Genomic DNA, 13,049 nt, shown 5'->3' with positions numbered 1-13,049 from the left:
AAAGGAGAGATTGGTTATTATGGTCTACATGTGACATTTTGCACAAACAAATTTTGAAGGGTGAATCTGGTCCAAAATTACACTCCAAAAGATATTTTAGAACCTCTTTTATTTAATTTTTTTTTCATTGTAACATTTATTTTCATGCCACTTTTAACATTTCACCTCCAATTCCTATATCCATTAGTCACCAGTGTTTGGCTCTTCTGAGATGATCAAAGTTAGCTTTCATCAGTGAATTCATTTCCCCAGATTGTTCAGCCGATACTGTAAATGTCCTCCAGGCGTCATGTTAAATAAAGCTCCAGATGTGTGTGTGTGTTTCTTGTGGTGGGTTTGTAAGGTGCTCTGGCAGGAGAATTCAGCACTTTGGACAGCACCTTGGCTTTGCTTCCTCACACTCTGAGAATCCTCCAGCTCAACAGCTGCAGTCGCTTCGCCATAGGTGTACAGAAACACTCGTATCGTTCCTCTGCGCAAGCATGAGTCAGTTCTCTTTTGAAATGACTAATTAATTAAAAAATATATATATTTTAAAGAACACGAGTGGTGTTTGCTCATGCAAAGGTTGCTGCCGTTATATTAGGTGTTCTGGCTGGTTGCTAGGGTGTTGCCATGCAGTTGCTAAGGTGTTCTAATTGTTTTTTAGCACAATATTATATTTTGTTAGGTTGTTGCTCTGCAGTTGTAGAGGTGGTCTAATAGTTTTTTAGTACAATGTTGCTATGCTGTTTCTTTTAATTATTTATTTGTTTTAGAACATTGATAGGTGGTTGCTATGCTGTTGTTAAGGTGTTCTAATTTGTTTTTAGTTCAATGTAATGTGATTGGCGGGTTGCTACAGAAGGATGTTGCTATGCAGTTGCTTAGGTGTTCTCATTTGTTTTTAGTACAGTGTTTGCCAGGGTGTTTTAGCTAGTTGCTAGGATGTTGCTATGCAGTTGCTAAGGTGTTCTTTTATTGGTTTTTAGCACATTTAAGTGATTGTCTGGGTGTTCTGTTCTGGCTAGTTGCTAGGGTATTGCTATGCAGTTGCTAAAGTATTTTACTGTGTTTTTAGTTCATTGTTATGTGATTGCCAGGGTGTTCTGGCTGGTTGCTTGGGTGTTGTTATGCCATTATTTTATTGGTTTTTAGCAGTTATGTGATTGCTTGGGCGTTCTGTTCTGGCTGGTTGCTATGGTGTTGCTGTGCAGTTGCTAAGGTGTTCTTTTATTGGTTTTTAGTACAATTCTATTTGATTGGCAGGGTGTTCTGGCTGGTTGCTAGGATGTTGCTAAGGTGTTCTTTTATTGGTTTTTACCAGTTATTTGATTGCCTGGGTGTTCTGTTCTGGCTGGTTGCTAGGGTATTGCTATGCAGTTGGTGTTCTAATCAGTGCTGAGGAATGTTATGTAATTGCCAGGGTGGCTAGGATGTTGCTATGCAGTTGCTAAGGTGCTCTTATATTGGTTTTTAGCACAGATATGCAATTGCCTGGGAGTTCTGTTCTGGCTGGTTGCTAGGGTGTTGCTATGCAGTTGTTAAAGTCTAATAGTTTTTTTTTCTAATCATTTTTAGCACGTTATGTGGTTGCCCAGTGTATTTTCGCTGGTTGCTAGGGTGCTGCTATGCTGGGTTTTTTCCCCATCACATCTAACTTAGTAAAGTAACTGCACACCTCTCCTCAGCAATGGTATTATGGTTTAATAGACCGATACTTGGGTTTGCTTAAATCTCGTCATATGAGCAACAGTAAGTGATACTTAGCTTTTCCACTACCCCTATTTACCACAATATACTGATTTAGCTAGTTTTAGCATGCACGCTTGTTGGCGTTTGAGTCGTGTTGAGCAGATATCACAGTGTGTTCCCTCTTCCCCCCAGGCAGCAGGGAGGCAGCATTCACCTACGCCATCACCGCCGCTGGGGTCGCCCACGCCGTCACGGCCGCGTGCAGTCAGGGCAACATGAGCCACTGCGGCTGCGACAGGGACAAACAGGGATACTACAACCAGGAGGAGGGCTGGAAATGGGGCGGATGCTCCGCGGACATCAAATACGGCATCGAGTTTTCCCGGAAGTTTGTGGACGCCCGGGAGATTAAAAAAAATGCCAGACGGCTGATGAACCTTCATAACAACGAAGCTGGGCGAAAGGTGAGGCTTATATTGATTCGACATTTCAAACATTTTTTTAATGCAGGAATACATACAGAAATTTTACAAAATACACATAATTATCGACCAAAACAAAACAAAACACAGACAATATAAGATTAGACGTAGAAAAACGAGAAGAAAAAACAAACAAACAAAAACAACAACAAAAAAAAGTAAAGAAAAGAAAAAATATAAATATATTCAAATACTTTGTTTCTTCAACACCATTCATCCAATGTTTGGTTTGACTGCATGCTTGGGAAAATCCGTCCTTCATAAACGAACTCCAAAGGTTAATAAAGGCAGTCTTCTTGCGTCTAAAGCGCAACTTATGCCGTCGGAAGTAGCGTAGTGCGTCACAAGTTGCGCTTTAGACTTGAGTGGAATCCACATGTTCGTTTGGCCGAAAGCTAAATATTTTACTTTATAAAGTTTTAAATATGAATATTTTTCTTACACGAACTCATGGCTTTGCTTCAGAAGACCTTTATTAACCCCCCGGAGCCGCTCTTATATAATGGATGGATGCACTTTTTTGAGCTTTAAACTGATGGTTGCAGTTCACTGCCATTTTAAAGCTCGGAAGCGTCAGGGTGTTTATTAATATAAATCTGATTGTATTCGCCTGAAAGAAGAATGTCATATACACCTAGGATGACTTGAGGGTGAGTAAATCATGGGGTAAATTTCAATTTAAAGTGAACTACTCCTTTAATCCGTTAAGCTTTTCTAAAACCTTTAAAGGCGTGAAAGAGGACAACGGTGACTTGAAGAAACAAATAAAATCTTATGTGTTCATTCGTTATTTCTCAAGGGCGTTTTAATTTGACAATTTACCAACATTGGTCATGGTCATCTTGCAGAAACATTTATCTATTTTGTTTGACTGCATAGTTAGGAAAATCTTCCAGACAAAGCAGCTTAATCTGTTTTAGATGTCAGAGGCTTTAAAACACTGAAGCTTGGAAGCACTTTCTGGACGATGATTAGTTAAAAGAAACAAAAAACGAATTCTTTCGGAAAACTTCTTATCCATTAATTCTTGTTTGAAAGACAAATGCATTTAGAGCGTTTTAGCAATTGGCGTGATTCATCTTCACAGTCCTCCAATACAGTTTAGATGGTGTAGTTCGTCCTTCGCAGGTGGCAAACCGAGGATTCGTTCGCCAGACGAATGCTTGAACAGTTTCAGCAACTCGTTTCGCTTCAGCCAATTACTGAGTGCTTTCTCGGTTCGCTCCTTGATGCCGGTTCAAGCTCGGTTTGGCTGCTCGCCGCTTTGGCCATGTTTGTTTGTTTGATAGCTGTTAGTCATCCAAGAACACAAAACAACATGCACTGAAACAGCATGCTTTATGGTGTGAGCGAGCCGGGATTGAGCCCGGTTGCCAGTTGGAGCCGGTCCAATCCCATCGCGGGCCGCTGTATGGAATCATCAAGTCTAAAGCCTGTAACAGGATATTATTGCGAGTCTTTCTGCTGCACTGAAAACACAACCCTCGCTCCATTGAGTCAGGCTTTTATAGAGGACCCACAATGGCATTCATGGAGCCATAGCATCATATGTTAAGGGGGGAACGGGACGTACCATGTGACTCTGAATGGGGGAAGATGGAAGTTGCCACTCTGGAATTTCAATTGCTATCATACGTGAATGTGGTTGTAGCGAGCCGGGCCAGAACTGGTCCACATTAGCGCTGTGGATATAAGCGTATCCAGGCAAATGTAAACAGCGCTGTGGGCCTTCGGACGGCTTGTGAAGTAACACATCGTTCATTTTGAAATGCCGTTTGCCTGCGGGCACACGCTGGCTCGGTGTACGTTGAATCAACATTAGTCATGAACGCATTTCTCTGCAGAATCAGCGTTGATGTATTGAAGACACGTGGAACTGATTTCAAAAGTTAATTGGTTAAATAATGGCTGAAAATCCAGTTTACATTTTATGAAATCAAATTACTGCTTGGTAGAATTAATGAAACATTCTACTCGTTATTAAAGGTTCCCAAACCAAGTGAGCTGCCTTGCTTAAAATATATACAATACATTACAAGATATTTTTGTTTATATTTTACATTATTAAAACATACTTTCACTTAAATGGCAATGAAAATGACCTATTAATTGTCATTTAAGTGAAATTACTGAACTGAAATATACAAGCTTTATAAAAAATGATCATTCTAGAAGAAAATTTCAGATGGAACTCTTCATATAAAGCCTATATACATTATATATTTCATTTTTTATATTAGTTAACATTTATATATACATTATATCTATATCTACATGTTTGAAATTATGTGTAGATATTTTACACACACACACACGATTATATGTGTATATATATATACACACACATATATATAGTGAAGTTAAAAGTGCTAAAAATTATATATATATATATATATTATACAATTAAAATACAATATAACTATATAATGTAATATATAATGTAAAATGAGAAAAAACTATTATGCACATACCACAATGTATACATAAATAATGCATTTATATATATATATATATATATATATATATATATATATATATATATATGCCTTATAATGCAGTCTATGTAGGCAGCTTACTAGGTTTTGGAACAAGTACATTTTTAAAATGTGAAATCATATTGCAATAATATATTTATTCTGTTCATTTTTTTTAGCATAATTCAATCAGTGCCCAATTAGGAACCATTTTTATTTAAAATGGAAAACTGGCAGCATTCATAAGAGTCAGAGGGAAAGGCTAGGAAGGACAAAACTTTAATGTAGATGTTTATAAATGTCTTGCCAGAACAATTCCTCCGACCTCTTTTGTTCTTGAAATCGAGAGATCCCAGTCGGCTTTAACCATCAATGGCCTCGCGTTGGTCAGGATGGGTTTTGTGGGATTGATCGATTAGTTTACATGTGTTTTCCAGGGAAATGATAATTGCTTCTGGTGAGGAGTCGTGCCAGACAGAGAAAAAGGGGTCTGGAAAAAGTCTTTCAGCATTTAATACAGTATTGATGATATCCAATGTAAATCTAAAAATAATACATTTCCTTTTCTTTGCAACATACTGTATATATACATGAAGATACATTTTTGTTTGATGACTTCTTCCGCTATTCGTTCGCCGATGGTCGTTCTGTAGCTTCATCGCTGCAAAAGATCTGCAATTCATTAAAAAGCTCAATAATCCACATCTAACGTGTTTGGCTGTAGGAGATTTATATTTATTTTTCCTGCTCATAGATGTGGTGCGCAGGAAGGTAGAGGGAATTACAGAGTAGGTTTGATGGGTAACTGGCAGAGATCAGCGGAGAGCAGTATTAATGTAGCACATTAGATCGTATGGTTTTTCCACTGCATGTACATGCTTGTCTTCCAAACAGCCGATGCTAACCATAAAAAGGCTGATTTCCGTATATATATATATATGTGCTGTGTTTTTGTCTCCAGAGTGTTCAGAATAGCATACTATTTCTGAAGTATGCAGAATGTGCAGCGTTTGTGAATTTTCTTTATGCGTGGAATACGTGAGATACTATATCCCACAATGCAATGCAATGTGGTCGACTTGACCTTCCTTTTCCAGTCTGATGAATGAACTAATGATAATTTAAGCCCTTCTTGACTGACATTTTTACACAGTTTGCATTTTAAAAATGCAGCAGATTTGTTTAATGTTCAAGATGTGACACGCTGAACACTGCAGTATTTATAACTTAAGAATAAACTGTAAGCTAGTACTTTATATTGGATATCAAACGGCGACCAATAGAATTGTAAAATCAAACAATACAATCATGATAAAAAAAAAAAAATTCTTTGAATTGATTTTAAAATGTCTGTTTTTTCTAAATTAGTGTTTGCATCTATGAGGGCTGTTCAATTTTATATCACAGACAAAAAGCTTTGGATGAAGAAGAGCAAAATATGCTAGTAAATATCTAGCATTGCAAAACCTTATTCTGTGCTGTTATTTAAGACGATGTGATTGATAAAATTGTCCAAAGTAGGATTTCTCATAAACAGTTATTCAGCAAGGGTCTAAAGCGCACGCCGCAAGTGCACTCTGGGCATCCGAATCCACTTTTGCTAGTTTAACGACGGGAAAAATGGTCGGTGCTCCCGACGCTGGTCTAAAAGGATCGTCCCTATTCTCTTAATGAGTAATGGGTGTGTTTTGGGCGTAAAGTGAAATAAACCAATCAGAGTCTCATCTCCCCTTCAACTTAAAAGCCAGTTGCGCTTGCGCCATGGCGGATTCACTATTTACTTGACGGAATTTGCAAGCGGAAAGACTGAACGCGTCTCCAGAGAGGAAACGGATCTGCTCGTGCGCGAGGCAAAAGTGTGAAAGCGGACCATCTACGGGACAAGCCGGATTCCACCATATCTTTATGTACACAATATGAATCTTTTACATTGTACTCCTTTTATTTTTAATATTTGGCATGTTTGTGTGCTGCTGTGTGTCCCTGTGTGTGTAATAAGCAGAGTGTGCGCGCGCTTTGTGGACCCGCCTATAGGCGCACATTACTATAAAAAAATATATATATCGCCATTGACTTTAGACCAGGGTTCAGTTGGTCAATGGCACAGTGTATTTCAGTTCCTCAAAGTAGCAACGCGCCAACAATGCGCCAGAACACACCTCGTTTTCAGACCAACACGCCCATGGGTGCAAATGCATTTGCTATTTAAACAACGTGGCGCAGGATGTGAAAATGAAAACTGCGTCAGGCTGAAACTAACAAAAACCACTTGCGTCGCGCTTGGCGCTGCATAACGCTGAGTGCATGATAGAGCCCATTGTTTTCTTGCATCATGTGACTCCAGAATGCTGTTGTTTGTCCTTTTATGTTAGCATTTTACCAAGTTTGTAAATGCTAATCTCACGAGACTCGTGTTGTTGTGATTTTCTGCAGGTTCTGGAAGAGCGAATGAAGCAGGAATGTAAATGTCACGGCGTTTCGGGCTCCTGCACCACCAAAACCTGTTGGACCACGTTACCGAAGTTTCGCGAGATCGGATACGTCCTGAAGGACAAGTACAACAAGGCGGTGCACGTGGAGGCGGTCCGTGCATCACGTCTACGACAGCCCACGTTCCTCAAGGTGAAGAAGACTCACGGTTACCAGAAGCCCTTGGAAACAGACTTGGTGTACATCGAGCGCTCGCCGAACTATTGCGAAGAGGACGCCAAAACAGGCAGCGTTGGGACGCAGGGGCGAATGTGCAACCGGACGTCTCCACACACGGATGGTTGTGACCTCATGTGTTGTGGGCGGGGCTACAACACGCATCAGTACACCAAGGTGTGGCAATGCAACTGTAAATTCCAGTGGTGTTGTTTTGTGAAATGCAACACCTGTAGCGAGAGGACGGAGGTTTTTACCTGCAAATGAACGGGAGCGGGAACGGGAGGAAGCCAGTTTTAATCGGCCGGTTTTTGCACAGCAGAATGTATATTTGCTTTAACATGAGAGTTAAAATACTAAACTCTATCAGTAGGTACGAGCCCAGAAGTACATGCACTGACTCGCGCTCAAGGACTGCAGGATACCAGTGCATTCTGGGATTTGTAGCGTTTCTAGGGATTCGGCACGAGACGTCGCCGCGTCCGGCGGCACAAAGGAACTCGTTTGAGTTGTGTTTAAGGAGCTCAGTGCAAATCGAGGGATGTATAAAAAGCTTCTTAAAATGCCAACTGGAACCTGGTAGAGTATGTTTAGTTATCCAGTCACACTGGATCTGTCTGTTTGAACACTGAAAATAAATTATTATATATTATATGTTATAGTCTCCTAAGGAACCGAAGTGCTAACGGGTAGAAATGTGTTATTTTGTACTAAGTGTAAAAAAAAAGAGAGTAATGGAAACAGAGACTTTGTAGAAACTCGTGACTAAAGATGAAACGTAAAGGCCCCGTATTTTCCGACAGAAACGTTTAATGGCTAATGATGTGTTGACTTCCGAAACCACTGTCATTTTTGTTTTTTTTTGCTCAGCTGATGCATGTTAACATCGGTTCATCTTTGCTGAAACCTAGCCGTAGGTATGCCATAGACATTTGGGCCACTTTTTCTTTTTCCAACTTGGCTAAAGCAGTGTCTACGATTCAAAGATCCTTCCTCAGTTCATGAAATGTGGAACGAGTATATTTCTGGATATGTTACAGAGTGCTGCACTGATATTTTTTCTATTCAGATACGATGCAATTAAAAGTAAAATAAATATCAAGTTGACTGACATTTGGGATTTTATTGACGGGAAAAAAACCCTAACTATGCACGATTATATGATTAATTGCATTGTTTCCCCTTGTGGTTGATTGCTTCTAAATTAATTGCTTAAGTCCAAAGAAATGACGTCGACTGAGTTTGGACCCAAACATTGGTGTTTTTAAGTGCACATGACATCAGTATGAATCCCAACTCCAGTTTCCTGTATTTCAGAAGCCTGAAAACCATTAAACACACATCACATCACCTCTCAACATAACGAACATTAAGCCCGAAAAGAATAGACTCGTCGCCATTTCCCCATTATAAATGACAAGATGAATTGCATTGGTGGCTTTTTATGCTTGTTTCCTGGCCATGTCAGCGACAGCTTTCCACTTCCATGTCTTCGAACCCCATTTGGGAATGTTGCCTAAAACGAGGCAGGGATATTCACTGTGACTCATATTTGAGGCCGCGCTCCCAAAGGCCGAAAATTGTGCCCGTATTGCGCAGTTCCAGTCGCTCTTAATCTTAATAGGGCATGAGGAGGAAACATACATCATTAGATATCATAGTTAAATCAAGCGAGCAGCTCGCTGATCCAGCCTTTCTTTACGTTTCTGAGGAAAACACATGTTTATAATATCTTGTGGTCCGTTCGCTTGATTGTGGCATGTGTGGAGTTATCTTAGGAATTAAAGGGGGGAAAAAACAAGAGAGTTTAGGTTGATTCGGTCTCGAACTGCGGTAGATATTTTGCTCTTTCATAGCGTTTCAGTCATGTTTCTCCTAAAATTCCTTAGGAAAAATGAAAATGTATAGACTGTATAAAAAATTAATTTGGGATCTAAGTTGACTGACGTTTCTGATGTTATTGCAAGGAAAAAGAGCTTCTGAAAGCCTGGTTCTCAGAATTGTGTAATCGTATATAAAAATTCAACAAAAATGACAAAAATTAAACATATATATATATATATATGAAGAGTTCAGATGCAAAAGCCTCTAAGTGCCATCTGAAATTTTCTTCTAGAATGATCATTTTTATCAAGCTCGTATAGTATAATTTCACTTAAATGGCAATGCAAATTACCTATTAATTGTCATTTAAGTGAAATTACTTAACTTAAATATACAAGCTTTATAAAAATGATCATTCTAGAAGAAAATTTCAGATGGCACTTAGAGGCTTTTGCATCTGAACTCTTCATATATACATATATGTTATATAATATAATAAAATATAATAAAGCAATTTTTATAATAGTTCTCAATTTTAATCGATTTTGAAGAACCATTATCGATCCTTAAATTCCATCTTTTAGTCTAAGCTGTTTTCTGCTGATGAATGAACAAAGCTTTGTAGTGCCTCGGATCCAATAAATTGCTATAAGCTTTATGCTTTGTTACTTCTGACATGAAACAAAGTCTCAGCTTTTAAATTCTGTCCATTTTATCATGAAATTCAAACAGTAAATACAATTTTGGTGCTCTTTAATGAAGTGTGACTGAGGTCAAGTGATCAAGTGACTGATCATCTCTTCTGCTTTACTACTAGTTACAGCATGAAATAAACATGAATGAACATCAGAAGGTATGTTGAAAGATACAGTACAATCTACAGAAATCAGTATCAGTTTCAACCGCGGAAAGACGCTAATACAATAGCTTGTAAACAATGTCACGTCCAAAAACTTGCAAGTCAGCTAGAAAAAAATTAACTCTAGAGAGGAACATTTTGCTAAATATATGCACTATATTGCATATTCGTTGTATTTTTACTTAACCTGTTTTTCAATATTTTATGTATGTTTAAATAAATACGTCATGACAGCCACCATATAATATTAGTATTTGCCATATTGCCAAGTTACAAATAAATTTGCATTAAAATAACAGTTTGATTCGATTTTAAATACAATAGATATGGGAATTTCCACCTATTTCAACTTAAAAACTTATTTTAAAGTATAATCAAGTCATTTCAGCTTAAATTTATTAAAACTGGCTAAATTTTTTTAGTTAAAACTCATATAACGTATAACACTTGCTTCAATTTTTATGAGTTGTTGTACATATATGTTAAACAGTAAAGTGGTTTCTCCTCCATTTTAAAATCTGACAAACCTATTTATTTTTGATTGACTTTGGCATCTAAACGATGTAAAGTACAGGCCTACAAGGTATTTTTCTCAAGAGAAAGATCTGAGAAGCAAGACACTGGCGGTAAACTTGGAAAATCTGAACACAATTCACATTTGTGACCCTGGACCACAAAACCAGTCACATGGGTCAATTTTATGAAATTGAGATTTATACATCACACGAAAGCTGAATAAATAAGCTTTCCATTGATGTATGGTTTGTTATGATAGGACAATATTTGGCAGATATAAAACTATTTGAAAATCTGGAATCTGAGGGTGCAACAAAATCAAAACATTGAGAAAATCGGCTTTAAAGTTGTCCATTTATGTTGGTGATTGTGCTGCATTCACTCACAAAAATAAATGTTTTATATATTTACGGTAAAAAACTTACAAAATATCTTCATGGAACATGATCTTTACTTAAAACCCGAATGATTTTTGGCATAAAAGAAAAATCGATAATTTTGACCCATACAATGTGTTGTTGGCTATTGCCACACATATACCCGTGCGACTCGAGACTGGTTTTGTGATCCAGGGTCACATTTTAGTTAAATCTATCCAGTTTTCGATTAATATTGTCTTGTCTGTGTCAAGATATTTCTTGATGTTAATGTATATTTAACTGAAATATGCTTTATAGAATATATACCCAAGCTGAAACTTTTTTTTTTCGGTCTCTCTCGGGAAGCTCTCGGGACCGTCATGCCCTCGGCTGAAAGGCATTACAGACAGGCAGCAAAGCAGAAGTAAGATGTGTTTTGTTAGTCGTCTGAAGCCCTGGGGCCCGGAACCATCTAAGCTCCATCACTATACCCCGGATTGCCCAAAATAAATCCACCTGTTTCTGGCAAACATTTTGCCATTAAAAAATATGAGAGAGAAAAACAGAGTCTGCTCTCCTCTAAAGCGGCTTTTGTTCTGGTGTCAAGATCGTTTGTTCAATGCGAGTTGAACAAATGCCGACGGCCTTATTCACACAGAAACGGTCGATCGAGAGCCGCTATCTCACGAGGGCGAGAGAGAACAACTGTGTTTAATAGATCACTGTTCGTTTCACTTCTTAACAACGATTAATGACTAATAAAACAGAATGAAGGCCGCTCTCTAATTTTATGACTTTATTTTATTGAGTTCCCACTCATGATTAAGTTTCAAGCTTTGAAATATTTATCCTAAAAATCATCCAGTACGAGTCTAGAGTTGATAACATGACTGTTCATTTGATGAGAAATATGATTCAAGAGATCTCTGAGTTTTGATTGGAGGTAAAGGTCCTGTCCGATCACTTCATGCTCACGAGGAAATCATGCATTTTGTAGAGTCATATTCAAGGAGAAGTATTAGTGTAGAAGTATCACCATTAGTGTATCCATTTGGAAATGCATAATGACTGTTTCCAATCAGATTTCCTAAACTGACCTCTTCTGGTCTGAACTATGACCCTGATCATTAAACATCCCAAAAATTACACAATTTATGCCTAAATTTGACCAGATAATTAAAGGTAAATCACCAAATCAGAATTGCAAAAACATGTCATTTATTAATAATTGCATGGACTGTTCATATTGCACATTAAAAAATTACACAGATTTACTTTGAAAGAATTTTCACTCAGAAAATTCACAAATAGGTAAAAATTAAACGAAATGTGAAAGACTGAAATAGTATTTTCTTATAAAACATACTCCAATAGTCTTTGTTTCGCTACAACTTAGAAAATGTACAAATAAAATATTGTTTTATGATGTAAATATACATGCAAATTTGCCTATATATATATATATATATATATATATATACACACACATGCATATTTGCACATATATAGCAACAGTTCTATAAAATTTAAATGTGTGTATAAATACATACACATTTTATACGTATAAATACATGCATGTTTACACACAAATGTGTATGTGTATGTATATACTGTATATATATATATATGCTTTATCAAGAAAGACTATCAGCTGTATCCTGGCATTACCCATAAAGCAGGCGTGTACATGTACACTGGCGTTTAACCTCAGCCGTGTTTTCCAAAGCAGCACGCGCTGAGCATTGTGGGGGATTTCATGGGACCTACCGGGTAGACACACAAATCTCAGACTAGCAATCAGTTAGCGCGGGATGAGCTTATGGATAGCGTGCAGCTGCGAGTGGGAGAGACGTGACAGTCGTAAAGAATAAATTATCCTTCAGAAAAACGAGGAGAAGGAATGGAAGGAGGGTGGAGGGTGAAGACAAAAGCGTAACGGGATGCTTTCAACTGACGTCTGAGATCTTCCAGAACGCTCGGTGGAGATTGAGGGAAAACTGCACACGTTACGCCGCTCTGCAGGACCGGCCCGGCGACGCCGCAGGAGGAGAGATAGCGGTTGTTACTGTGCGATACAGTGAAACGTCGGTGAACTACTGTTAGCGATGCTCCTGAATCTGAGCGTCAGTTCTGGGAGCTTGTAACGCGACTTCAGTGTGAAAACACACAAATGATTTATGTCTTGTTAGTCTTGTTTTCATACTAGGGGAGTGAA

The 13,049-nt window shown here is 38.1% G+C and overlaps 1 protein-coding gene across 2 annotated transcripts in view; it reads left to right on the top strand.

Moving 5' to 3' along the window:
- Positions 1-8,366, top strand: part of wnt7bb (wingless-type MMTV integration site family, member 7Bb) — a 33,227-nt gene extending 24,861 nt beyond the window's left edge. For both annotated transcript variants that reach the window (XM_081355430.1, XM_081355429.1), the window contains exons 3-4: positions 1,867-2,138; positions 7,064-8,366. In XM_081355430.1, coding sequence (XP_081211556.1) covers positions 1,867-2,138; positions 7,064-7,543 — 752 coding nt within the window. In that variant the 3' untranslated portion in view covers positions 7,544-8,366. The remainder of the gene's footprint in view (positions 1-1,866; positions 2,139-7,063) is intronic.
- Positions 8,367-13,049: the final 4,683 nt, after the last annotated feature.

The sequence above is a fragment of the Scardinius erythrophthalmus genome (assembly GCF_964197995.2).
Source record: "Scardinius erythrophthalmus genome assembly, chromosome: 24".
Classification (NCBI taxonomy): domain Eukaryota; kingdom Metazoa; phylum Chordata; class Actinopteri; order Cypriniformes; family Leuciscidae; genus Scardinius; species Scardinius erythrophthalmus.
This window is presented reverse-complemented; position numbering and strand designations above follow the sequence as displayed.